This window comes from Salvelinus alpinus, chromosome 17 (assembly GCF_045679555.1).
Source record: "Salvelinus alpinus chromosome 17, SLU_Salpinus.1, whole genome shotgun sequence".
Taxonomy (NCBI): domain Eukaryota; kingdom Metazoa; phylum Chordata; class Actinopteri; order Salmoniformes; family Salmonidae; genus Salvelinus; species Salvelinus alpinus.
This window is the reverse complement of record NC_092102.1, coordinates 23,647,121-23,672,290: the sequence shown is the minus strand read 5'-3', so window position 1 is coordinate 23,672,290 and position 25,170 is coordinate 23,647,121. Positions and strand designations below refer to the sequence as shown.

Sequence of the window (25,170 nt, the reverse complement as noted above, 5' to 3'; positions counted from 1 at the left end):
GAGAGATGGTGAGAGCCGGTGAGAGCCAGTTAGCCAGAGCCGGTGAGAGCCAGTTAGCCAGAGCTGGTGAGAGACAGTGAGCCAGAGAGAGAGGAAGGAGGGGATGAGACAGCACAGATAAGCCCAGAAGGAGTGAGACGTAGGTACAATATAAGAGGACAGACACAGACAAACAGACACAGAGCGACAGAGAGACACAGAGAGACACAGAGAGACAGAGAGAGAGACAGAGAGCGACAGAGAGACAGAGAGCGACAGAAAAACACAGAGAGAGATAGAGAGAGACAGAGAGACACAGAGAGCGACAGAGAGACACAGAGAGAGATAGAGAGAGACAGAGAGAGAGAGAGAGAAGAAGGAGGGGTGTGTACTAGTCACTCACCATGTAGTGCAGGTCGTCGAAGCCGTTGAGCAGTAGCTTGCTCTCGTACTGCGGCAGCCCCACGTGTTCCAGCCAGTCTCCCACAGGCTGGTCCAGCAGCCGCCCAGCCGCCCCACCTGCAGACAGAGGGAAGCGCTTGAGCAGGGAGAAGCCATTGAGCCGGTAGCAGCGGCACTCTGACGACGAAACATGGCACTGCCACATCATCCTGGGCCAGCAGAGCCGAGCGCACCAGCACCAAGAGGGCAGGGGAGACAGCTTGGCGGTGGCACCACAGTGGGCATGCGTCAGCTCCCGCACAGCAGCTGGGGCCAAACCAATGACTTAGGATCAGGTTTAATAACAAACCCCTGGGTCTCAGGGGCTTGGGTGTCAAAGGAGTTTGGGGTCCCCTCTGCTGGTTAACAGTATGAGTCCTGTGTCCAGACTGCTGTGTTCACCAGCTCAAACCCACTCAAAAACAGGTGTAGATTGAACAGAGTCGAGAACAGCCACACATGTAACATTGTTCTGCTTAGAACGACAACAACAAAACAAAATGTTCCATTTGCACAAAACAAATTGCATTAACACTCCAAGATGAGTTCTCTTAAAACAGGAAATAGGCTATTCTGTCTAAAGTAGCAAGCAAGCAGATTCATCTTTCTGCTAATTTGCTCTAGTTGTTAATGAGGGAGAGGGTCTCTGAAACGAGAGAGAAGAACAATCTATCACAGAAGTTAGGCAATTCGTTCCGGCCCAGTGAAAAGTTCTTTAGAACTCGCACAGAGCAGCAAGGAGATGGGTGATTAAAACAGTGCATCCCATGGCCCATCCCTGTTTCTCCTCACAGTCAGCAGATCATACACACACTGTTACGCACAAGGCAGGAATCTCCCACCTGGATCACATGACGTGTGAATCAGGAAACCCAGCGTGTCAGAAAGGAGCGACAGGTACTAACAGAAAACCAGAGAGTGACGATAATAAGCTTGAGATGACTATGATAAATCAAATCAGGTGTACCAGCTATGCTTGGTATTAACTCAAGGCCTCCTTGTGGCTCCTGAAACAGGGAATACACTATGCTGTGATGAGCAAAGGTTGAGCTGGTGCTTTGACTCTGGACCGGTGAACAATTTAAATCTAATACATTAACTAGATCATTCTGATAAAAGCTAACTCAATGCATGAACCTGTGCGTTAATCCTAATCGTTTAGAATGCTAAGGTCAGAAGCTTTCGTGACTTGTGATCGACATGACTAATTTAAGGCAAAGCTGAATATTAAAACATCCCAGCTAAAATAATCTGTCCTCAGTGCAGCCATCTGCCATCGCCTCTTACACAGTTTGTCTAGTATCATTCAAATTAATTGCAAATCATTTAAATAGGAGCACTTGAGATGCAATTCTTTTTCTGTGCCTCAATGATGTAGAAGATATATCAAACTCATCAATACAAAGACATCAAATCCTACAACAGACTAATACAAAAACAATCTATATAGCAATCAATTTGGTTTGGGACCCTATTTAAAACACAATGTCTTGCCAGAGTCCACACAGAGTTCTGCTCCTGTCATTCCACACACCACACAAACAAACAGACTTCAGTTTTTTCCGCAGCCAGCACACTTTGAAGTATGAACAAATCTAGCAAGTATCCAGAGTCTTATACTTCATCCGGCTTTTTAGACCCGTTTCAAGTCTCCAGGCTACACTGCTCTTCAAGCTCACTCTTCATGCACACAGTGTAATTCACCGGCTCCCTCCTTTAAAACAGCAGCTCCTTCTGTTAAAACTCCAATACACCACACAAGGTGTTCAGGCAAACGAACGGTCCACACAAAATCCTAGAGATGCTCAGGGTGGTGTCCTTCCATTGTCCTGACTGTTCACTGTACTTCTGCCTGCGATTCCTCTCCTCTCCCTCCCGCTTTCTTTTGCTCGCTCTCACTCCCCTCCTCACTCGCGCGTCCCCATTACTCCCTCCCTTCTCTCCCACCCTTTCCCTCTCTCGCTCCCCCTCTCTCTGATACACTGCAGGGCTGCTGTTCATGGTCTGTGAGCTGCTGCCATTCCAAGCACCTACATGGACCCCTGTTCCTCACTACATCCACTGTTGATCCTTGCTCTTCTGATCTCAATCCTTTTCTTTTCTTACTCTGGAAATCTCTCCATCTGTCCTTGCTAAGAAACTCATCAGCTAGCAGGAAATGAAGGACGAGGGTGTTGGGACCGGTATTACAGGGACCAGCAACAGGGAACTTCACAGCACCCCCTGCTAGTTACCACCACCACTATGCAGAAAGAGGAATACACAGGGCTCGATCAGAGGAGAGAGAGTACAGTACAGTGCCTTTTCACATGGTGAGCATAAAAAAGAGCTTTTCTCAAATAAGTATTTCCTGCTGCAGGTCCCATGATGATCTCCTGACAGCAGTGGCCAGGCTTCTTGTGTCTCTCTGTGTTTCATAATGTTCCTTCAATTCATAAGAGGATGAATGTATCTCACCGGAGAAAGCATCCGAGCGAGCGAGACAGAGCCCCTCTGCCTCTGTAGCCCAAGCCCATCTATCTGATGCTGTCTGGTCACATTGTTGCCGCCCATAACATCGAATGCAAGGGAAGCCAGCAAGCATTTGGCCTCCCTTGATATTGTTTTTAATTAAATAATAGCCAATCAGCATCGAGTTAAACTGGGTGAGCTCAACTGTGAATGGTCCTGGTGCACCAACAACAACAAAAGTGTCAAGGGAAGCCAGTTTGGATTTGGCTTCACACCAAGCACATCAAAAGCAGAATGTCAATGTAATTTACAGGAAAAAAAGTGGCATCTTGTTGTGTCGTTGTCCTCCGGTGGCTAGCTACCTAGCTAAAATCAATTTCCAAAATTAGCCATGGATGGAGATAGGGATTTGGACTTGTGGTTTTACTTAATTCTCCATACCGGCCAACCATAAATTCATACATTGTCCCCTGGCCTGAGAGGATGGAAGTTTAATACGTAGTTAGATGTAGAAGGTTAACTAGCTGGCCTGGAACATTGTTGCCCATGAAAGGAAGTTAAGCTAGCGAGCAAGCATTTTAGCCACGTAGCCTAGGACAACAAAAACTAAAAGTGTGTACTGTATGACAGAGTCATAGACCGTTTCGTCAACATGAAAGAGAGGAGGATGTCATTGGCATTTCTCTACAAGTAGGGTGAGTCAACATATTTTTTCTAGAGTACATGCACACACATCACACAAATCAGTACCATGGACAGCCACATAATAATTCGCTTACGTTGATTGGACTAAATAGTTTTTGGTATCTTTTCGTTTTCACTGTATTAAACTAAGCATAGGTGATTTGATGATGTTGAAATAAATTTAAATATGGTTCTAAATCAATGGTTGTTTAGTAAACAGGGCTCCCGAGTGGCGCAGCGGTCTAAGGCACGGAGGCGTCACTACAGTCCCTGGTTCGAATCCACGCTGTATCACATCCGGGCATTATTGGGAGTCCCATAGGGCGGCGCACAATTGGCCCAGCGTCGTCCGGGTTTGGCCGGTGTAGGCCGTCATTGTAAATAAGAACTTGTTCTTAACTGGCTTGAATTGTTAAATAAAAGGTTCAATATTATTTTATTTTATTTTTTTAATAGTCCAAAAATGTCAGAAACATTTACTTACATGACCTACAGCATGGTCAAGCAACATTTCAAATGCTTTGTATTTATTAGGGATCCCTATTAGCCAAGGCTGCAGCAACTCTTCCTGGGGTCCAAACACATTAAGGCACTTACAGCACACATAAAACAAAAGATAAAACAGTACATTATAAAACATTATTACACCACTACACCATTATTACATAATCTACAATACAAAATGTATAATACCACCATACAACAATATTACAATGTACATGTGTGTGGAACGTGTGTGCGTATGCGTGTATACCTGTGTGTGTCTCTTCAGTTCCCTCTGTTTCATAATATGTATTTTTATATATATATTTTTTTTTTATCTGATTCTACTGCTTGCATCAGTTACCTGATGTGGAATAGAGTTCCATGTAGTTATGGCTCTATGTACTGTAGTACTGCGCGGCAGGTAGCCTAGTGGTTAGAGTGTTGGGCCAGTAACTGAAAGGTTGCTGGATCGAATCCCCAAGCTGACATGGTACAAATCTATCGTTCTGCCCCTGAACAAGGCAGTTAACCCACTGTTCCCCTGTAGGCCGCATTGTTAATATGAGTTTGTCCTTAACTGACTTGCGTATTTAAGTAAAACAAAAATAATATTCTGTTCTGGACTTGGGGATTGTGTAGAGACCTCTGGCGGCATGTCTTGTGGGGCATGCATGGGTGTCCGAGCTGTGTGCCAGTAGTTTAAATTAGAGGTAAACCGATTTCATTTTTCAACGCTGATACCGATTATTGGAGGACCAAAAAAAGCCGATACCGATTAAATCGGCCAATATATATATATATACACACTGAACTTAAATAAATATTGAAACATGCTCAATTTGGTTTAAATAATGCAAAAACACAGTGTTGGAGAAGAAATAATAATTTGGCTTTTTTTTCTTGGCATGGCTTCCCCAGTGATTTTACCTCAGCACCGTTACTGCTCGTTGAAATAGTGCTGGGGGAGTGGGAGCCATAGAGATAACACCAGTTTTACCTCTATGGTGGGAGCGAAGCAGGTCTAGCTGGTGGTTAAGATGCTGTAGTTGATGTAGACTAATTCAGAGGCAGGTTAACAACCCAAACAACCACAGAAGGAGCAGGCCAGGGTAATAACAACAGCTGCAGTGGGCTTGCCTAATTCTTGCAAGTCTGCAAGGGAACATGAGCTCATCCCCTAACATACATGCCTGTTAATATTTTAACAGCTCACTTCAAAGCAGACCACAACAAACAAGCAAAAAACTGCCAGAATGCAATAACGAGATGGCCAACGGTTTTCCTTTTTTCTCTTTTCATTGGAATATAGCCGTCGGCTTAAGAGTCTGGGTTAGGCTAGTTCATCTTCCTTCTGTGACTTTAAAGGAGAAGCATATTGTAGAGAAGAAAATGGAACGATGGGGGAGGAGGCTGACAGGGATGGAGGACATGGTTCTGGTTCACTACCACAGTCCCATGGTCCCCGAGTGACCATCCATCAGACCTAAAGGACAGGCAGCTTCATGCTATTGGAGTGCTGCAGACAGTATTGCAGGCTAACATGTGTGGTATACATTATTCACTGCAATTTGCGGTAATACACCTGGTCCCTTCCTAGTTCAGCCATTTTGTCCTACAGCCACAAAGAAAACATGGGCAAAACCAGCAGAAGTGGGGTACCAATATGAGTCAGAAAAGTGTCTGAATAGACAGGCTTAAATCAAGGACAGCCACAGTGTGAGCCAAACAGATCCATGTCTTTACAGTAAACCTTCTGCTTAGGCTACATAGAACACACTGGGAATTGTTGAAGGTCATTTCTGACAATGGTCGATTCAACTCAACTATTGATCTACATTCAAAATAAAGCCATGTGGCACTAAAGTAATCTCTTGTGACCGACCCACTTGTATAATGGGTCCCTCTTATGTGCTATTCAAAGAGCCAGCTGCCCACCCGGATGGTACCTTTGTGTCTCTGGCTCAGTCATCACCAACATCACTTCCCACACGCTCTCTATACCGCCAGTGTGGTTATCATTATTCAGGCATGTACTGTATCTTTCAATAGCCGGCTCAGTTCCCCGGCTTTAAGCCATTCGCATGGATCAAATGACTGGTCTCCAGAGACCATTACAAAGCCCAAATAGTATACACATGAAGTGGTGGTGGTGACTTCCCTAACAGAATGACTAGACACACACACACACACACACACACACACACACACACACACACACACACACACACACACACACACACACACACACACACACACACACACACACACACACACACACACACACACACACACACACACACACACACACACACACACACACACACACACACACGTGTACAACAATGCCAGCTGTATTATACACTTTATTAAGACTAATGGATGTGGCTTTGAAGAAAACAGAAAGCTGTGAAATGGAACAAACAAAAAAATCACGAGGTACTTGTTGAATCATCTCGGCCAAAATAGCCAACTGTGTAATGAAGAGTTGTATCTTAAAGCATCAGGGACACAGGGTTGGATTCACAGAGCACATCATTCTAACTGGGATGGATTGTATTACACAAGAGGATAAAAGGAAGATCAAATCTAGAGGAGAGAAACTCATTTATTTCTTCTATATATATATATATATTGGGAGTTTTGGGAGTCTTAACGAGAATGAGTTGTCATGTTTATGTAAAGTATGTAAATGTATGCAAAATACACCCCTTCAAATGAGTGGATTCTATTTCAGCCACACCGTTGATGACAGGTGTATATAATCGAGCACACAGCCATGCAATCTCCATAGGGACATTGTCAGTAGAATGGCCTTACTGAAGAGCTCAGTGACTTTCAACTTGGCACCATCATAGGATGCTACCTTTCCAACAAGTCAGTTTGTCAAATTTCTGCCCTGCTAGAGCTACCCCGGTCAATTGTAAGTGATATTGTGAAGTGGAAACATCTAGGAGCAACAACGGCTCAGTCGCGAAGTGGTTGGCCACACAAGCACAGAGAACGGGACCGCCGAGTGCTGAAGCGCGTAGCTCGTGAAAATCGCCTGTCCTCGGGTTGCAACACTCACTACCAAGTTCCAAACTGCCTCTGGAAGCAACGTCAGCACAAGAACTGTTTGCCGGGAGCTTCATGAAATGGGTTTCCATGGCCAAGTGTCGGCTGGAGTGGTGTAAAACTCGCCGCCATTGGACTCTGGAGCAGTGGAAACACGTTCTCTAGAGTGATGAATCATGCTTCACCATCTGACAGTCCAACGGATGAATCTGGGTTTGGCAGATGCCAGTAGAACAACTGTAAAGTTTGGTGGAGGAGGAATAATGGTCTGGGGCTGTTTTTCATGGTTTGGGCTAGGCCCCTTAGTTCCAGTGAAGGGAAATCTTAACACTACAGTATTCAATGACATTCTTGACGATTCTGTGCTTCCAACTTTGTGGCAATAGTTTGTGGAAGGCCCTTTCCTGTTTCAGCATGACAATGCCCCCATGCACAAAGTGAGGTCCATACACAAATGGTTTGTCGAGATCGGTGTGGAAGGACTTGACTGGCCTGCACAGAGCCCTGAAATCAACCCCATCGAACACCTTTGGGATAAATTGGAACGCCGACTACGAGCCAGGCCTAATCGCCCAACATCAGTACCCAACCTCACTAATGCTCTTGTGGATGAATGGAAGCAAGTCCCCGCAGCAATGTTCCAACATCTAGTGGAAAGCCTTCCCAGAAGAGTGGAGGCTGTTAGAGCAGCAAAGGGGGACCAACTCCATATTAATGCCCATGATTTTGGAATGAGATGTTTGATGAACAGGTAGGTGTCCACATACTTTTAGTCATGTAGTGGATATTAGAATAGGCTTACTTGAAAATCCAGTTTCCAATAACAGAGCAGGGAATTTAAGTATGGATGTTCTTAAATAAAAGTGACAGGGGAAATTTTACCTGTACCATCTTCACTAAGTGGAATAAGTGGATGAATTGCATATGCTATTATAATATCTTTAGTCACGTAAAATGCTTAGGTTGAGGGACTCATCTTACCTGGGGTAGAGTACTGCTGGTCTCTAGAGAAATCAATGCCTGCTCCAATCAACGTCATGATCTTCTCAATCTGAGGAGGGGAACAGAGTAGTGTCAGAGGAAAAGACAAGATGGCTGCCACACCTCTCACCACCAAGGGGACAAGAGTTACCCCCATGCACTGAACCTCAACACCGCAGTACAGTAGCCCACAATGAACCCTTATCAAAGCAGAACTTGGCTTTCATGACTTCACATAAACACTGAACACTTAATTTAATGGTAGACAAATAATGTACAATCTTGCTGGCCAGACTGAGGCCTGGGGGCTGTGTGAAGAGAATTGGCTAACCAAAATATAGACCTGTTAGTAAGAATTGATACAAAATGACTATGTGTGTATCATGTTACAACTGTATTTTTAGAGGGACTACTGTGTAGCCTGGTTAACTTCATTTCAAGTCTTTGCAGCCTGCAGTCAAAACAATGTAACAATGTAGCTAGGCTTAATATTACAGCATTCTAGTAATTAATGACAAACTGAATCAGATGGGAACTGGGGTTGCATCTTAAAGTTGATGGTTTTATTTCCCTACGTCTGGGACCTTTGGGTTTTCTGCTGTCTGCTTTGTAAATTTACAATAGACCACAATATGACCACCACCAGGCGATACATGCAAACCCAAGAGAGACTTGTTACTGAATATACCACAACTGAGCATGCCTCTGACACACACAGTACACACCTTCCCCATCTCATGCATCATCCCCCTATACTACAGAGATGATACACGGGTACACAGATAATTCACCCATGCACATGAAAGCAAACCCACACACCCCCACGCAGACACCCCCAAAGCCATCTCTTGACACCCATTCAGCAGCACAGCGAAGAAACAGCAGCAGTGGACCGTACAGCAGGGAGATTACACCTGTCACACACACCACAGACCACTGTCACAGCCCGCCCTCCTCCAGGCCCGGCCCTGGGATGGGGACAGAGGAGGGCCAACAAAGACTGCTGTCAGAGCTGTCAGCCAAACACTTTCATCTCCACCATACAGGATATATGTGCTCTGTCATGAGAGACAGACTCTTTTCCTACATGAGGCCCCTTTTTCATAGTTTGGAACGGATGGTTATTTCACGACTGACACTTCATTTTATCAGTGATCTGTGATCACTTTCAATGAGAGAAGTCATTTCACACAGGACTCATTTTATGGTTTTGATGTGAAAATCCTTGTGTTTGATGATGCGGTCAAATATCAACAGTTCTTTTGCACAGTAGTAAAGAAAAAGGCAAAAAATTTAAAAGCAATGGAATTTAGTTGCCTAAAGCACTTTATGGAAGAGCCCTCTCTATTCTTTTAGACTGCATCAATGTGAGAGGTCAGATGCCGGTTCTGATCCCTCCTCTCTCAGAGATCACTTCAGCATATTGTCTGATCCCCCCCTCTCTCAGAGATCACTTCAGCATATTGTCTGATCCCCCCCTCTCAGATCACTTCAGCATATTGTCTGATCCCCCCTCTCTCAGAGATCACTTCAGCATATTGTCTGATCCCCCCCCTCTCAGATCACTTCAGCATATTGTCTGATCCCCTCTCTCTCAGAGATCACGTCAGCATATTGTCTGATCCCCCCCCTCTCTCAGAGATCACGTCAGCATATTGTCTGATCCCCCCCCTCCCTCTCTCAGATCACTTCAGCATATTGTCTGATCCCCCCCTCTCAGATCACTTCAGCATATTGTCTGATCCCCCCCCTCTCAGATCACTTCAGCATATTGTCTGATCCCCTCTCTCTCAGAGATCACGTCAGCATATTGTCTGAGCCCCCCTCTCTCAGAGATCACGTCAGCATATTGTCTGATCCCCCCCCCTCTCTGAGATCACGTCAGCATATTGTCTGATCCCCCCCCCCTCTCTCAGATCACTTCAGCATATTGTCTGATCCCCCCTCTCAGATCACTTCAGCATATTGTCTGATCCCCTCTCTCAGAGATCACGTCAGCATATTGTCTGAGCCCCCCTCTCTCAGAGATCACATCAACATACTGTCTGATCCCCCCCCTCTCTCAGAGATCACGTCAGCATATTGTCTGATCCCCCCCCCCTCTCTCAGATCACTTCAGCATATTGTCTGATCCCCCCCTCTCAGATCACTTCAGCATATTGTCTGATCCCCCCCCTCTCAGATCACTTCAGCATATTGTCTGATCCCCTCTCTCTCAGAGATCACGTCAGCATATTGTCTGAGCCCCCCTCTCTCAGAGATCACGTCAGCATATTGTCTGATCCCCCCCCTCTCTCAGAGATCACGTCAGCATATTGTCTGATCCCCCCCCCCCTCTCTCAGATCACTTCAGCATATTGTCTGATCCCCCCCTCTCAGATCACTTCAGCATATTGTCTGATCCCCTCTCTCAGAGATCACGTCAGCATATTGTCTGAGCCCCCCTCTCTCAGAGATCACATCAACATACTGTCTGATCCCCCCTCTCTCAGAGATCACATCAACATACTGTCTGATCCCCCCCTCTCTCAGAGATCACGTCCACATACTGTCTGATCCCCCCCTCTCTCAGAGATCACGTCAGCATACTGTCTGACCCCCCCTCTCTCAGAGATCACGTCAACATACTGTCTGATCCCCCCCTCTCTCTGAGATCACGTCAACATATTGTCTGATTTCACCTCTGGTTGAGACTTCATGCTGCCTCGAGGTACAAAACGACCATCTACTGCTCTCTACCACTACAGTAGACTAATTGAAATAAGAGGGGGGAGTTATCCCAAATTATACACATTAGACCAGAATAATGGACGTTGATTATATGTGCTTTTTCCGAGTTTGTACAAAGGTGATTGTCAGTTTCTCAGGTCAAAGCACAAAGAACCCGGCCTGGCCTCTTATGTAACCTTACAGTGGAAGAGGAGAGTGATGCATTAGCCCCACAGGAGAAGACTACCTTGGAAATCATTTTAATTGGATACCTTGGCCAGTTTGACACTTGAGGCCATTCATTATTCCCAGCAAAAAGATAAGAGTGGAAATTAGTGTTGAGAGTGACAACTGTTCAATCATCATGGGAAGATGTAGCTAACAGCGATGGGCGCAATAAAACAAGGTGAATACGAAATGTCTAGCAATTGAGCACAGGTATACTTTGAGGAATCCCACTCACTAGGTTGCTTGCCTTGCATACAAAGCAGTGAACAACAGACTACAGGTTAGACTGATGAGTTACAAGAGTATCCCCAAAAAGGTTCTTCCCAAAAAGAAGTCCTATTCACCTCCATCAAAAAGAAGAAGAGGACGGCCCCACCACAGAAAGAGAAGAGGACCAGAAGATGTATGAAGGACGTGCACTCTTACACTTTCAAGGGACTGAGATCTCAGAAGAGGTAGTGTGGGAGGCATCTGCTGAGAGAGTGTCAGGTTGTTTTAATTTTCACATATTCATTTCTATCCACAAATCATTTTGGGCCCAGCAGTGCAAAATGTGTGAAACCAGACCAGTCTCCCGACATGAACAACCCTAAAAATGGAAAACATAAAACAAAAATCCCTTATGGCCTTAGCAAAGGTCCTCATTGAAAAGAACATCCTGCAGGGCCTCCCGGGTGGTGCAGTGGTCTAGGGCCCTGCAGGGCCTCCCGGGTGGTGCAGTGGTCTAGGGCACTGCATCGCAGTGCTAGCTGTGCCACCAGAGACTCTGGGTTCGAGCCCAGAGTCGCAGCCGGCCGCGACCGGGAGGTCCATGGGGCGACGCACAATTGGCCTAGCGTCGTCCGGGTTAGGGAGGGTTTGGCCGGTAGGGATATCCTTGTCTCATCGCGCACTAGCGACTCCTGTGGCGGGTCTGGCGCAGTGCACGCTAACCAGGTCGCCAGGTGCACGGTGTTTCCTCCGACTCATTGGTGTGGCTGGCTTCTGGGTTGGATGCGCGCTGTGTTAAGAAGCAGTGCGGCTTGGTTGGGTTGTGTTTCGGAGGACGCATGGCTTTCGACCTTCGTCTCTCCCGAGCCCGTACGGGAGTTATAGCGATGAGACAAGATAGTAACTACTAACAATTGGATACTACGAAATTGGGGAGAAAACGGGGTAAAATTTAAATAAAGAAAGAAAGAAAAAAAAGAAAAAAAGAAAAGAACATCCTGCATCAAAAACTGAACTGCAATTGTGAGAGTACTTTGTTGACGAGCGATGCCCGGCTGTTTAAGGTCTTAATGCATATTAGGTCATTACAGCATCAAAACCATTTTGTAAACTATGAACCGGCATCATACAGCCATCCTGCTGATCATTTAAAGAGCTGTAGCATGTGGGCGGTATTACTCTTCTGAACTTATCTTTTCCATTATTCATTTTCAAAGTTAATCCTGATTACCTGCATGGAAGACACTGCATTTTCACTTCAATGCAGTGTGAAAGATAGAAGTGACTTTGATCCCTTTCTCTCTCATCTCTATCTCCCAATTCTAACACCCTACACTGAGGAGCAACACAGTCCATACAGAACAATAATCAGCCTCACCGTCACCCTAGACAGATCATAAACAGCTTTAACACACTCACAAACCATCCGAGATGGCTCTCTTTTTACACTCCAGGTGTCAGAAAAACAACAATACTGCAGCTAAAGGCTCTGCTGACAAATAAACATGTGAAGAGCATAACAATCATGAACAGAAACACAAGCGACAGCTTGGGACTTTTTATGACAGCTAGCGACACGCTGGCTGACTCAGTCAGGTGATTTGAAAGAGCGGGGACTAAACTTCCCATCATCATCTGCTGCGTCTCCATAGCTGGCAACCTCCATACTGGCACTCCTCTCTGTGTGCTCACTAAGGATGAGGCAGATGCATGCTCAAAAGAAGGGGGACAAGAGGGGTTAGCCTGTGGAATAGGGGGGGAAAGAGGGGTTCACTGAGCTTTTTTGATCCCCCTCTGTTCTCTCTGCCCCTCCCTCCTCATGAAGTCGTCCGCTCCGTGGCGCCGGCATTGATATCTTCACAATGTACACAGCACGGAACGACAGGACCCTCCTCCCATTGTATATCGCCATGCTGATGGGAAACCAATCTCTGCAGATAGATCGGCTATGTATGTGTTCATGAATGTGAATCCAATGAACCATCTTGACACTCATGGACGGTGATATTTATTTTCAAACGGGACAGGGTTATTATATAGAACTTACTCGGGATAGAGGAGTGCTGGTAATGAGAAATAACCATTATTCATACTGGATAAAAGACAGGAAAGGGTAATTTTTTTTATATATTTTTTTAATTTTACCTTTTTATTTAACTAGGCAAGTCAGTTAAGAACAAATTCTTATTTTCAATGACGGCCTAGGAACAGTGGGTTAACTGCCTGTTCAGGGGCAGAACGACAGATTTGTACCTTGTCAGCTCGGGGATTTGAACTTGCAACCTTTCGGTTACTAGTCCAACGCTCTAACCACTAGGCTACCCTGCCGCCCCAAATAAGGACATTAACATTGTTGTAGGCTATTATTCAAAAGGACACACTGCATTTTCCAAATATCTATTTATAGTTAGCGCAAAATGTATTTTCTCACTCGTGTTTATAACAAACGTTGTCCATGGTATCATTGGCTTCACTGTAAAATGTCTTCCCTTCCAGCCCTTATGTTGTAATTAACAGGAGAGGTTATTAAAATCACCCTGTGGAGGAATGCTGTAAAGTGGATACACAAAGCTCTAACTGTAGCCTGCCCAGATAAAGATGAGAGGACTGTGGCGTCATTAAGGGCTCCAGGCTCTGTGTTTCCCTGAGAATAAAACCTTGGGAGTGTCATCAGTTCCTAGTAATGAGCAGTGTTGGACAATAGACCCCGGCAGCCTCTGTCTCTGTCTGAGTGGCTGTACTGTACACTGGTAATCTGTCTAGGAGCTGTGGCTCTCAGGGGAAAGTGCTGGACTAATGTCATGCTACACCCTTGGCTCTTACGAAGGAATCTGCAATCTATCTCCTCCCTTCAGCCGCAGGACATCACCCTGACACCCCCCTCCAGCATGAGGCCCCCAAGGTGCAAATAGCAGTGATTGGTGATATCACACAGATGTAGACACACCAAGCTGAGCTCCTAAACACACACACACACAAATAAGTGTGTGCAGTCTGTGCTAGCACCACTCCAGTCACCCAAGTCATAGACTGTTTTCTCTGCTACCGCACGGCACGCGGTATCGGAGCTCCAAGTCTAGGACCAAAAGGCTCCTCAACAGCTTCTACCCCCAAGACATAAGACTAATGAACAATTAATACAAATCACAACCAGACAATTTACATTGACACCTCCCCACCCCCTCTTGTACACTGCTGCTACTCGCTGTTTGTTTGTTACCTATGCATAGTCACTTCTCTCCCACCTACATGTACAGATTACCTCAACTAGCCTGTACCCCTGAACTGACTGTACTGACTCGGTACCGGTGCCCCATGTATATAGCCTCGTTATTGTGTTACTTATATTATTACTTTTTATTTCAGTCTACTTGGTAAATATTTTCTTCTTGAACTGCACTGTTGGTTAAGGGAGCATGTGGCAAATAAAGTTTGATTTGATTCAACCTGGGGATTTCGATTCCCTCAATCCAAAATAGAAATTGTATATGGTAAAGAGGGGAATAACTGTTCCAATCCACTTTAGAGGCTGCAGGCCTTGACAGGCAGGTCTAATATACTGTGAAAGGTTGAGTAAATAAATCCTGATCTGAGCTGTGGATATAACAGCCTTCTGGTTCCTCAAGGTAGAGCTTATAGACCAACACACGACCAAGATGGCTTCTCACTGGGACAGATACTCATGGCGAAACACAGCACAGACTAGAGAGAGTTAATATCCGCGAAGAAGAACGAGAGCTGCAGAGCAGTGTGGGGTTTTACAGATTGAATCCATACATAGACCTAGAGAGTCTCCCATTGTGATGGGCTCTAGTCTCTATGAGCAGCATCTGCCTGATAGAATGACCATGGGTCAGAGGTCAGCACAGTGTTAAAGGTCAACAGCTAAGGAGGAAGGGGGTTTGCTACCAGGTGGGAAGGGGGTTGGTCAGAGTGATGCAAATAAAAAAAATGGAGAAAGAGAGAAGAGGGAGAGAGAGCAGAGAGGAGAGACCAATCAGAGAGCCTGAACACAAAGACAACCCCCTCTAGACTACATTGATGCATGCGCACAGCAGCTATCAGCAGTCCCCAGAGCACTTGATATATCACGGTAGAACAGTTCATTCCAATGTCAAATCAAAATCAAATTCAAGTTTATTGGTCGCGTTCACAGATTTGCAGATGCAGCGAAATGTTTGTGTTTCTGGCGCCAACAGTGCAGTAATATCAAACTTACCTATCCACCTGTACCCGAACACCCGAGAACCGATCCGGGACCCGAGTAGGTCCGGTCCCTTGTTCTAAATAATGTCACGGGTCTGGGTCAGATCTGTTTTGATTGTCATTAGTCTCGGGTATGTGTAATTTTAACTTACTTGTCTGGAAGGACCCATATAGATCCGAACGTGACTGCTGCAGTAAAGAGAGAAATTGTATCATGTATGCTGCTGATTTTTGCTTTTGTTGGCCAATCATAAGTCAAAGCAGCAATAGGCTACAGTCATAGAGCCTCCGTGTGGGGCAAAAGTTGGGAGATATCTAAATCAATGGAAGATGGAATTAAAAGTTAAAAGGGAAGGATAGACTACAACAACCCAGAGCCAACAGATAGGCTGCTACATTATATTCTGAATGGAGTTGATGTTTCTAACCAGGAGAAGCTTAACTAGCTTCTCCTGGTTTGATGCAGTCAAGACAGGTACCACATAATCATAGCTAGGTTATTTATCATCCACTATGGCAGCTATTAGTCTACTATGGCGCAAGTCGGCTTGGTTGGTTGCTGTCTCTCACCTCCCTCCTGTTCTCCGTGTCACTTGCTCACACTCCCGGTAGCCTACACAAACAGCATGGCTCCTGCTAGAGCGTCACCCCTCTCTATCTCCTTTCCCTGGCGCTTTATCAGCTCCGGTTAATAAAGTAGCTTAAAACATGTTATTTTCTGCTGCTTCCGGATCGGAGAGGACCAGGTCTGGATCCGACCAGGTCTCAATGTTCTTGGATCCGGATGGGAAAGCATATTGGGTCCGGATGGGAAAGCCCCATGTCCATTTCAGAACGGATCCAACTTTTTGGCCCCGTGATGGCCTCTACTCTGAAGCTCAAATCTGCACAACAGAATGGAATCCAACTACAGAGGACAACTCCCAAACATGGTCCAAACTAAAAAAAGAGAAAGAGGAGAACGGAGGCCTCTCTATCCTCCAGCAAAGAGGTGAAGTCCGTTCAATATCTTCAGAGGATTGTCTGTTCTATAGCCTACATCTATAGTAGTGATGGGGGAAAGAAAACCGATAGTTACATATCGGGATATTATTTTTGACGATATATCGTATCATCTCGACAATATTGCAATATTATTTTCCATGAGATGTACCCGCAACAAAACTCTAGTACTTCTGTTTATTTTTAAATAGGGAGCCAATTTGTTTTCAGCATTTTTATTTCCATGATGATCTAAACTTTCCTCATCACTCTCTCTTGTCCATTCCAGCAAACATATGGTGAGCAATATGTTAGTGTACAGTGTCCCCCGCTGGCCACCCCCAGTGATGACACACCATATAGAGTTGGGTTTGATCTGAGCAGCATGTCCCACACAGCATGAGGGATTCAACGCTCTTATCATCCAGGGTCTCCAACGCTCTCATCTCAGGCACACAGAGAGTCTGTGAAAAGAGCTTAACCATCACTAAACAACCAGAGTTTACATTTAACATGCCAACAGATGCAGAACAATATCATAGCAACATGGATATAATCCCAAAACACAGCCTGTGGAGTTTAAAATGCCACAGAAAATAAACCTTTAAAGTTCTCGTTTGCTTTTCCCATTTTATACTCCAATTTCAAGTAAATGAAATGCAAAAGCAAATATTTATCTGGAAACTAGGCCTATCCTTAAGGGGGCAATCAGCATTTGCTACATCCATTTTTAGACTTATAAATGAATTATATATACTCATTGATTCTTGAAGAATATAACTTATAAATGCCTCATGAGGCATTAGTTCAACTATCATACTCCATGAGAACCCAAAATATAAGCCTGTTTTACTCCAATGTTTGTAAACAAACACCAATCTTTTTGATATTATGGATGGTCAATCCTTGCATCCATGAATTTCTATGAATTTGAGAGTGATCACATTTCTCCAGCCCCATCACTCAGCTTTTTACTGAAACAGTGGTGGGGAGACTTTGTTTTTGTTATAACTGCTGATTGGCCCTTTAAAGAAAGATCTACACAACACAATTTATCAACCCCATTAATGGCAGGTAAATGAAAAGACTTATGAGCTGCGCTGTGTAAATCAGATAATTGATACTCACAAAGGCTGGCTTCATAGTGGTTATTGGATCCGTGGGGAGCGGGACAGAAAACGAAGCAAAAGTGAAGTGGGCTGTTAGATGACTGCCCTCTCTTCTCTAGTGTGTCAATACGTCTCTCTCTCTTTCTCTCTCCCCTCCCATCTGTGGGTCTACTCTAACTGGCCCACACAATGTGCCCCCTGGATTGTCATGTTCAATCTGATCCCAAGACCGAGACAAACCTGCATTAGCATGCGCCTTAAACACAAGCACACACACCCACCCACCCTGACACACACACACCCACCCTGACACACACCCTGACACACACAGCATAACAGACACACGCACCCTTAAATGCAGGCACGTAGGCCAAGACCTCATGCAAGTCAAATCTCCTTGTCTCCTCGCAAGTAGAGGCAGGCTATAGTTGTGTGTGTGCGTATGCGAGTGTGAGTGTGAGAAAGAGAAGAGGGTGTAACAAAAGGAAGAGTTAGCAGACCCAGACACACAAAGAAATAGCTTTTTTGGTGTCCTGGGACCCCTCGCCCACATGCTGTCACACAGCTCAGTAGAGTGTTCCAGAGCAGCCAGCCGTGACCAGCAAGATGGCCGCCTGCACCCGTTAGCCGGGCTGCTTCTCTCATTCGCACAGCAACAGAGAGAGACGGAAGGAAACAGCAATAGAGAAAAGGGGAAGAAAAAGTGCCCTACTTTCAGAGGATAGGCTATTCACAAACTTGTAAAAATACTAAACAAAAGGGCAAGGAAGCTTCTAAAACAACCAACCTTTGTTAGATTGCCTGCCTGCTGCTTTCATTTGCAATGCATTTTCCATGAACGGTGTGGTGCAATGTACTTTCCTGACTGATGTTTTCTTGAAAGGAGAAACATATGAGAGAGGCACAGTCTGTGTGCTTCAGTTCTCCAGAGCAATGATCTCTGAGATTCAGAGCTCATTAATATTAACCCAGCTCCTCTGGGACTACAATAGGTTGAAGAGTACTGCAGGATTTTTAATATTCTTCTCTTTCAAAAAAAAATGTCTCACTTTTTCATCTAGGCACACTTTCAAAGAAAACTGTAGAATAGGTGATGTGTCAGGTGTACTGAAACCCAGGGCAACCCTTCCTGGGTGACAGAGAACCGCAGCCCTAGTAATAGTCCACCCACTCCTAGTGAAAGAAAAATTGATTAACTATTCAATAGACTTAAAAAGTAAATGAATAATCATGAAGACGAGGACATCAAAAATGCAAAAAAAATGAATTATTTCTTGCCACATAAAATAACTTGCATAGGCTACATGCTAATCCGTGTGATGCGTTGAAAAGCAGCACTGAGCTGTTATCTTGAACACTGCAGCTCAGAGCTTCTGCATTATGTGGTTGAGCAAACTGTCAACAGTGTGGCAAACTGTCAACAGCTCTTCGGGCTGCCACACCACAAAGAGAGATCCTATCTGACCAGCTGACAGACTGCAGGCTGAGGGGTTGACAGAGAGAGTGACAGGGAGCCTGTGCATACACAAGCAAGAAGGCAATGATGGGTGTTGCCTGCCTGGGACACGTCAGGTTCTGTAGGAACTAAGATCTTTGGTAACCTTGACATGAAAAGTGTCAAAGACAGATATCCAAAGACGCCACTACTTAAAAGGTGGTACAATAACTCAAAACAGATCAGGGCATTCAATAGGACAGAGAACCTAAACGAAGCGTCCTCCTATCACCACCTAGCAGTGGTGGAAAAAGTACCCAATTGTCGTATTTGAGTAAAAGTAAATATACGTAAGTATCAAAAGTAAAAGTACAAATCATTGCAAACCAAACGGCACCTTTCTCTTTTTACAGATAGCCAGGGGCACACTCCAACACTCAGACATCATTTACAGATAGCCAGGGGCACACTCCAACACTCAGACATCATTTACAAACTAAGCATGCGTTTAGTGAGTCCACAAGATCAGAGGCAGTAGGGATGACCAGGGATGTTCTCTTGATAAGTGTGTGAATTAGACCATTTTCATGTAATGCTAAGCATTCAAAATGTAATGAGTACTTTTGGGTGCCATGGAAAATATATGGAGTAAAAAGTACATTTTTCTTTCGGAATGTAGTGAAGTAAAAGTTGTAAAAAATATACATAGTAAAGTACAGATACCCCAAAAACCTCCTTAAGTAGTACTTTAAAGTATTTATACTTAAGTACATTACATCACTGCCACCCAGGTTTAATATGACTTAATTCACAGCCTGCCTCTTGGAAAGACCACATGATATCTCCCAGCTCCACACCTATGAGGTGAGGTGTTAATCAAACGGTGGGTAATTACAGCGTAGTGTCTGATCCGACTCCTGTCTCACTCATAATGTAGGCTAGCCACAGCAGCTACAGTATTATCAGGAGGCTATACAGTAGTCTCATATTGCTGAAGGTTTCAGCTGGGGAACTAAAGATTCAAGCAGCAAGCTGTTTCAGTCTGGTGACCATTACCCACTTGGGCCTGACTGCTCTACACTACAGGAAGAAGAACCTTAGTGATAATCGTAATACAGCCTGCTGGAGGTGACTGGAATGACAGAACACTTTGAGCTAATGGGACAAAGTTCATTCCACGCATCTTCTAATGGACTGTTAACTTTGAGAGAGCATACAAGGCTTGTTAGTCAACTGAAGTAACTCGATATTGGAAAACGCCGCATCTACTAGGTGACCTCTGAATGACCTTGACGACGCTTTTTTGTGCATATGGAACATTTCCGGGATTTTTTAATTCAGCTCATGAAAGATGGGACCAACACATTACATGTTGTGTTTATATTTTTGTTCATTATAAAAGTCTACTGCTGTGCAGGACACTCAAGGTCGGGCACACAGGCAGGCTCTGCACCGGCCACCTGCATACTAACCACAGAAAAGATGAGCCGAGATATCGACCCCACCTCTAGAGTTGTGTAAAGGAACACCAACTGACCACAGAGCAACGTGATCTGGTCACTGTGTAGAGGCTGCTACTTGTTGGCTTACTCTCTCTGCCTGGCATCACAGATGCATCATGGCATAATTCTGCCACAGACAAAATAGGGGAATAGAGTCATTTGGAGCCGTTACATTGACAGTTTGCAATGAATTTAAATACTGAATCACTAAATAGAGGGAAGTGTAAGGTGGATTCAACGATCCATGCAGATTGCATCTCTAAATGCCATAATGGTGCAGTTACATGCATTTACAATTTGTTGTGGATAACAATTATTGTAAATGGCTCTATTTTAGAATACTGAATGGAAAGAGTGTGTGTATTCCAGGCAGCTCAATAAACAGTGTGTCCATCTCCAGGGGAACTCAGGTTAGGTTGGAGTGTAACGCCATGGCAACCCGAGGAGCCGGGGTCAGTCCTGAATGGAGGATAGAGCTGCAGCTCAATGGCCCTGCCCTCTCCTCCTCTCACTTTCCGACCTTTTGTCTACGCCTATCCTGTTACTTTTTCCGCTCTTCCTCAGTTTTTATCCGCATCTTTTCGTCACTTCTAATCTCTCTCTTTCTCTCCCCGGCTCTTTATTCTTCGTTATCTGCCCCTCTGACAGGCTATTTCAGTTCTGAATGGCTGGATATATAAAATCAAGAAAATGATCTTCTCACCGACAGGATGACTTACTGCAGTGATAGACCGGGCTGGGTTCCTATTCCAGCAGGGTTATTATGCAGTTTTCAGGCAGGAAATGGCAGATATGAATGATTTCATGAAGGAGAGCTAACTTGGCTAAAGAGAGGGATTTGTGTGGATATCACTCATGCATGCCTAATGTTCCTGACGGTAGCTAAATACAGCAGCTAAATACAGCTTAACCCCTTCAACTCTATCTGGAAACTCCATGATGAGGTCTAGAGTCACTTCAGACACTATGGTATAGAATTCCCCCTTGATTCCTGGCCTATAGTGCTGGTGGGCTTGAGTTCTTTCTATGGTAGAGGGCATGTAACTGTATCAACAGCAACAGCCATATAATAACATCTAACAAACTAACAGTGAGGCTGCGCTCTTACCTCGTCCCATTCAGAGGCGAACGAGGGCGACTTCTCCAGCCTCTTTTTGGCTGCGCTGCAGTTCGAGACGGACTCACTGCGGCTGCCCAGCCCTCCCTCCTCCTCACTAGGCGGCGACACCAGCAGGTCTGAGTCCGACTTGGAAAAGCTGCGAGCCAGCTTCAAATCCCCAGGGGGGCGCATCCTGCCAGCAGGCACAGCCCCAGACCCAATGTCCCTGTCTCTGTCCCTGGGCTCCCCCTTGGACACGGTGGCATAGATAGCTTTGGGGTCACAGTCTGTCAGGACGGCAGACATGTTGATTGGATTGTTTGGAGGAGGCAGAGCTTCTGTTGCTTTGGTGGGTGCTGTTGGAGCTGGCGCCGGCTGTTGGCCTTGGCTGGACTGTGTCAGTACTCCACCTGGCAGGCTGCTGATGGACTCCTCCCGACAGTCAAAGACGGGCGAGGATCCGTGCAGGAGGCCTGTGAACACTTCAGGTACTGCGACCAGGTCCTGGCCGAGCAAGGAGTTATCTGGAGAGTAGAGAGGAGAGAAAGAGTTAGGTGGAGAGACTAAAGAAGAGGAAGCAGGGAGTAAGGAGTGGTGCACCCGAGCAGGCAGGAGGCCGGACTGAGACTGAGGGGAGATATCTAGCAGGGCTAATAGGAACAACGCCCACACAGCCCCAGAAACAGATCGGTGATTGTTTTCAAACGGGCATGAGAGAGAGGGAAAGAGGGAGAGGCGGATCTAGAGAATGCTGTCTGAAGCACTTGGAGAGTTACAGAATTCCAATCCCAGCTTTCAGCCATCTGACATCTCTCTGGGTGCTTGGAAGATTTTTACATTACTCAATGCTCGGCAGTTCATTCACTCTTTTCATCCCTGTCTCTCTCCGTCTCTCAATCCCTATGAGCTAACCAGCAGCAGCCCCTGTATGAGGTCAGGTTCCACAGAAATGATACAGCACTGAGGAATCCCATAAGAAAATCAGCAGAGGAAGAAACAGGATATGAGCAAGACAACAAGCATACTGCATATACTGTGCGTGCGAGCACACACACACACACACACACACTAAAACACACACTAAAACACAGACAAACATGAGAACAAACAGAACGTACTTCCTCCGCCTTGAGCTATAGTATGAAAACAATCCCTGCTTACATATTCTGTACAGCTGATTCAGTTGAAAACAATTAACTTTTTACCTTACAAAAACAGGTTCTCTCTCTCACTCTCTCTCCAAGGAGCTACTGCCACCCAAGCCTGTTTTTCCGCCATCAAATCACAGGATGAGAGTTGAGCCAGGTTGTGCATCTGTTCCCCTTCTGCCTGTCAAGCTCCCCCCTCTGTACCTCCCTGCTAGCTAGTACTTCATGAGCCGGAGCTATGTTGAGACAAAGCTGTAGCTGTATGACTGACTAGCCCCACACTGGACTGACTAGCCCCACACTAGACTGACTAGCCCCACACTGGACTGACTAGCCCCACACTGGACTGACTAGCCCCACACTGGACTGACTAGCCCCACACTGGACTGACTAGCCCCACACTGGACTGACTAGCCCCACACTGGACTGACTAGCCCCACACTGGACTGACTAGCCCCACACTGGACTGACTAGCCCCACACTGGACTGACTAGCCCCACACTGGACTGACTAGCCCCACACTGGACTGACTAGCCCCACACTGGACTGACTAGCCCCACACTGGACTGACTAGCCCCACACTGGACTGACTAGCCCCACACTGGACTGACTAGCCGCTGACTGCAGCTCCGGGAATGGAAACTCTGGGATCACTCGATCCACTCGAAAGTCTGACTCTTTGTACCAAATTCTGATTAGGCTTCGGAGTCTGATACATGGTAAGTGTTTGTGTGTTGGAGTAGGGTGGGGGGCTGCTCTGTGCCGTACTGCCCTGGGTGTATGTGTGTGTGTTCTCACTGCCACTCTGACATTCAGGGTGAGAGGGTCGTGGTGTTTGGTGACAGGGAAACTGGGACAGTGTCAGTGACGTAACAGCGGGGCAGTGATCCAGTCGCTCTGTTTTAGTTTTTCCGTCAGAACAGAGGACAGATAGATCGGGACTGCAGTTACACCAAGCATTCTCTCTCAACAGGACATAGGGTTGCCAATACCATTGTCATTCAAACTGTTGCGTTAGAGATTAATATCTGTCCAGGGGAAACAGTAACAGTTACTCCCCCCTGTAAGTCAGCTGGGTGTTGATGAATACAGTTCAACTAGGAGCTGGTACACTATGATTTATATGCACTGTTTAGCTTACAGGCCGATTGCAGTGAGGCAGAGTACCAACGCCCTGTGCCCATCTACGCTCAGCTGCCTACTACTCAATTAGGAAAGATATGTGTGGCAGTGTGGGTGTATAAACATATGGAGAGACCACAGCCAAACACCCACCCTGTCCTTGGAAGCTGGAGAGAGTGAACGCCCAATGAGCGAATCGCTATGGCTCCCTTCAACAATACTCCACTGTGCTGAGCTGGGCGATATGGCCAAAACTCCTTATAAATTGTGATAAAATGCCTGAATTGATGCAGTATCGATAAATAGAATGATACGTTTGTAAAATGAATGTGCACCACAGTTTATTTTATTATCCTTTAACCTACTACTACTAGTTTGATGGTTGTAGCCATCAATTGTACCAGATAAACAAATCACCCATATTAGAGAACTTATTACATTTCAAACTTCACATTTTTCTAGTACAGGCTACTTATCGTCATGAACAATATCAGCAAAATGCCTGCGATAAGTGATCGGTACGGTCGGTGTCGATCATTTTTCGGTTTATTGTCCCAGCTCTAGGAAGCCTTTCCTTAAACCCCCAGGACCCAGACTACTATCCTACCCAAGATTCAACGGTCTGACGGGGGCTGGAAACAATGAGCCAGTCACAGTAACCCCTAATGAAAGACAAACGGATATTTAGACTGCTTTTATGGAGGGATGAGGTCACTGGTTACAGAACATGTGTGTGTGTGTGTTTAATTTGGCCTTGTGAGCTGAGAGTTTTAAAAGTGATGTCATGCTAAGTCTACAGTTACTGCTATGTTTGATGTCGCAGGCCCAAAGTCCATTTATTTCCAGGCCCTGGGGAAATTGCTTTTCGTTACTCAGATTGGAGAGCATACTTAGCTCTGTATGTCATATGTTATAATTCAATTTAGAACTAGAGGCAAAACTATTGATATTCTAACTTCAATCCTAATGGAAGAAAACAAATGATTCCATTGGGGTTATTGGTTAAGGGGCAACTTTTATGTATGCATGTGTATAATTATGTGACAGAGACCGAGAAGGTGAATACCTTATAAATGGACATTGTTGATGTAAACTATCCATTGTGTGACATATGACAGATAAATTCACTAGTCTGTGTGTTCTGGAGAACACCCGAATTCCAGTCATTCACAATTGGCCAAGTGCAAGGCCAGAGAGGCTACTCTCCACAGGTCCCCACAGCAGGTAGAAATCGATAAACAGATACAGTGCATTCAGAAAGTATTCAGACCCCTTGACTTTTTCCATATTTTGTTACGTTACAGCCTTATTGTAAAATTGATTAAATTACTATTTTTCCCTCAAT

At 45.3% G+C, this 25,170-nt stretch overlaps 1 protein-coding gene and 1 long non-coding RNA gene across 11 annotated transcripts in view; both read right to left on the bottom strand.

Annotated features, from left to right (window-relative positions):
• LOC139542554 (ankyrin repeat and SAM domain-containing protein 1A-like) overlaps positions 1 to 25,170 on the bottom strand; it is a 109,508-nt gene that overhangs the window by 23,699 nt on the left and 60,639 nt on the right. For 9 of the 10 annotated variants that reach the window (XM_071348125.1, XM_071348126.1, XM_071348122.1 and 6 more), the window contains 4 exons: positions 21,565 to 22,079; positions 11,440 to 11,484; positions 8,077 to 8,146; positions 383 to 498 (listed from right to left, as the gene is read on the bottom strand). In XM_071348125.1, coding sequence (XP_071204226.1) covers positions 383 to 498; positions 8,077 to 8,146; positions 11,440 to 11,484; positions 21,565 to 22,079 — 746 coding nt within the window. The remainder of the gene's footprint in view (positions 1 to 382; positions 499 to 8,076; positions 8,147 to 11,439; positions 11,485 to 21,564; positions 22,080 to 25,170) is intronic. The other variant, XM_071348128.1, reaches the window with a different exon arrangement.
• On the bottom strand, positions 16,595 to 21,551 carry LOC139542555 (uncharacterized). Its single transcript, XR_011668516.1, has 2 exons — positions 17,539 to 21,551; positions 16,595 to 16,874 (listed from the first exon to the last, which is right to left on the bottom strand). It is a non-coding gene; the product is annotated as an uncharacterized lncRNA (long non-coding RNA).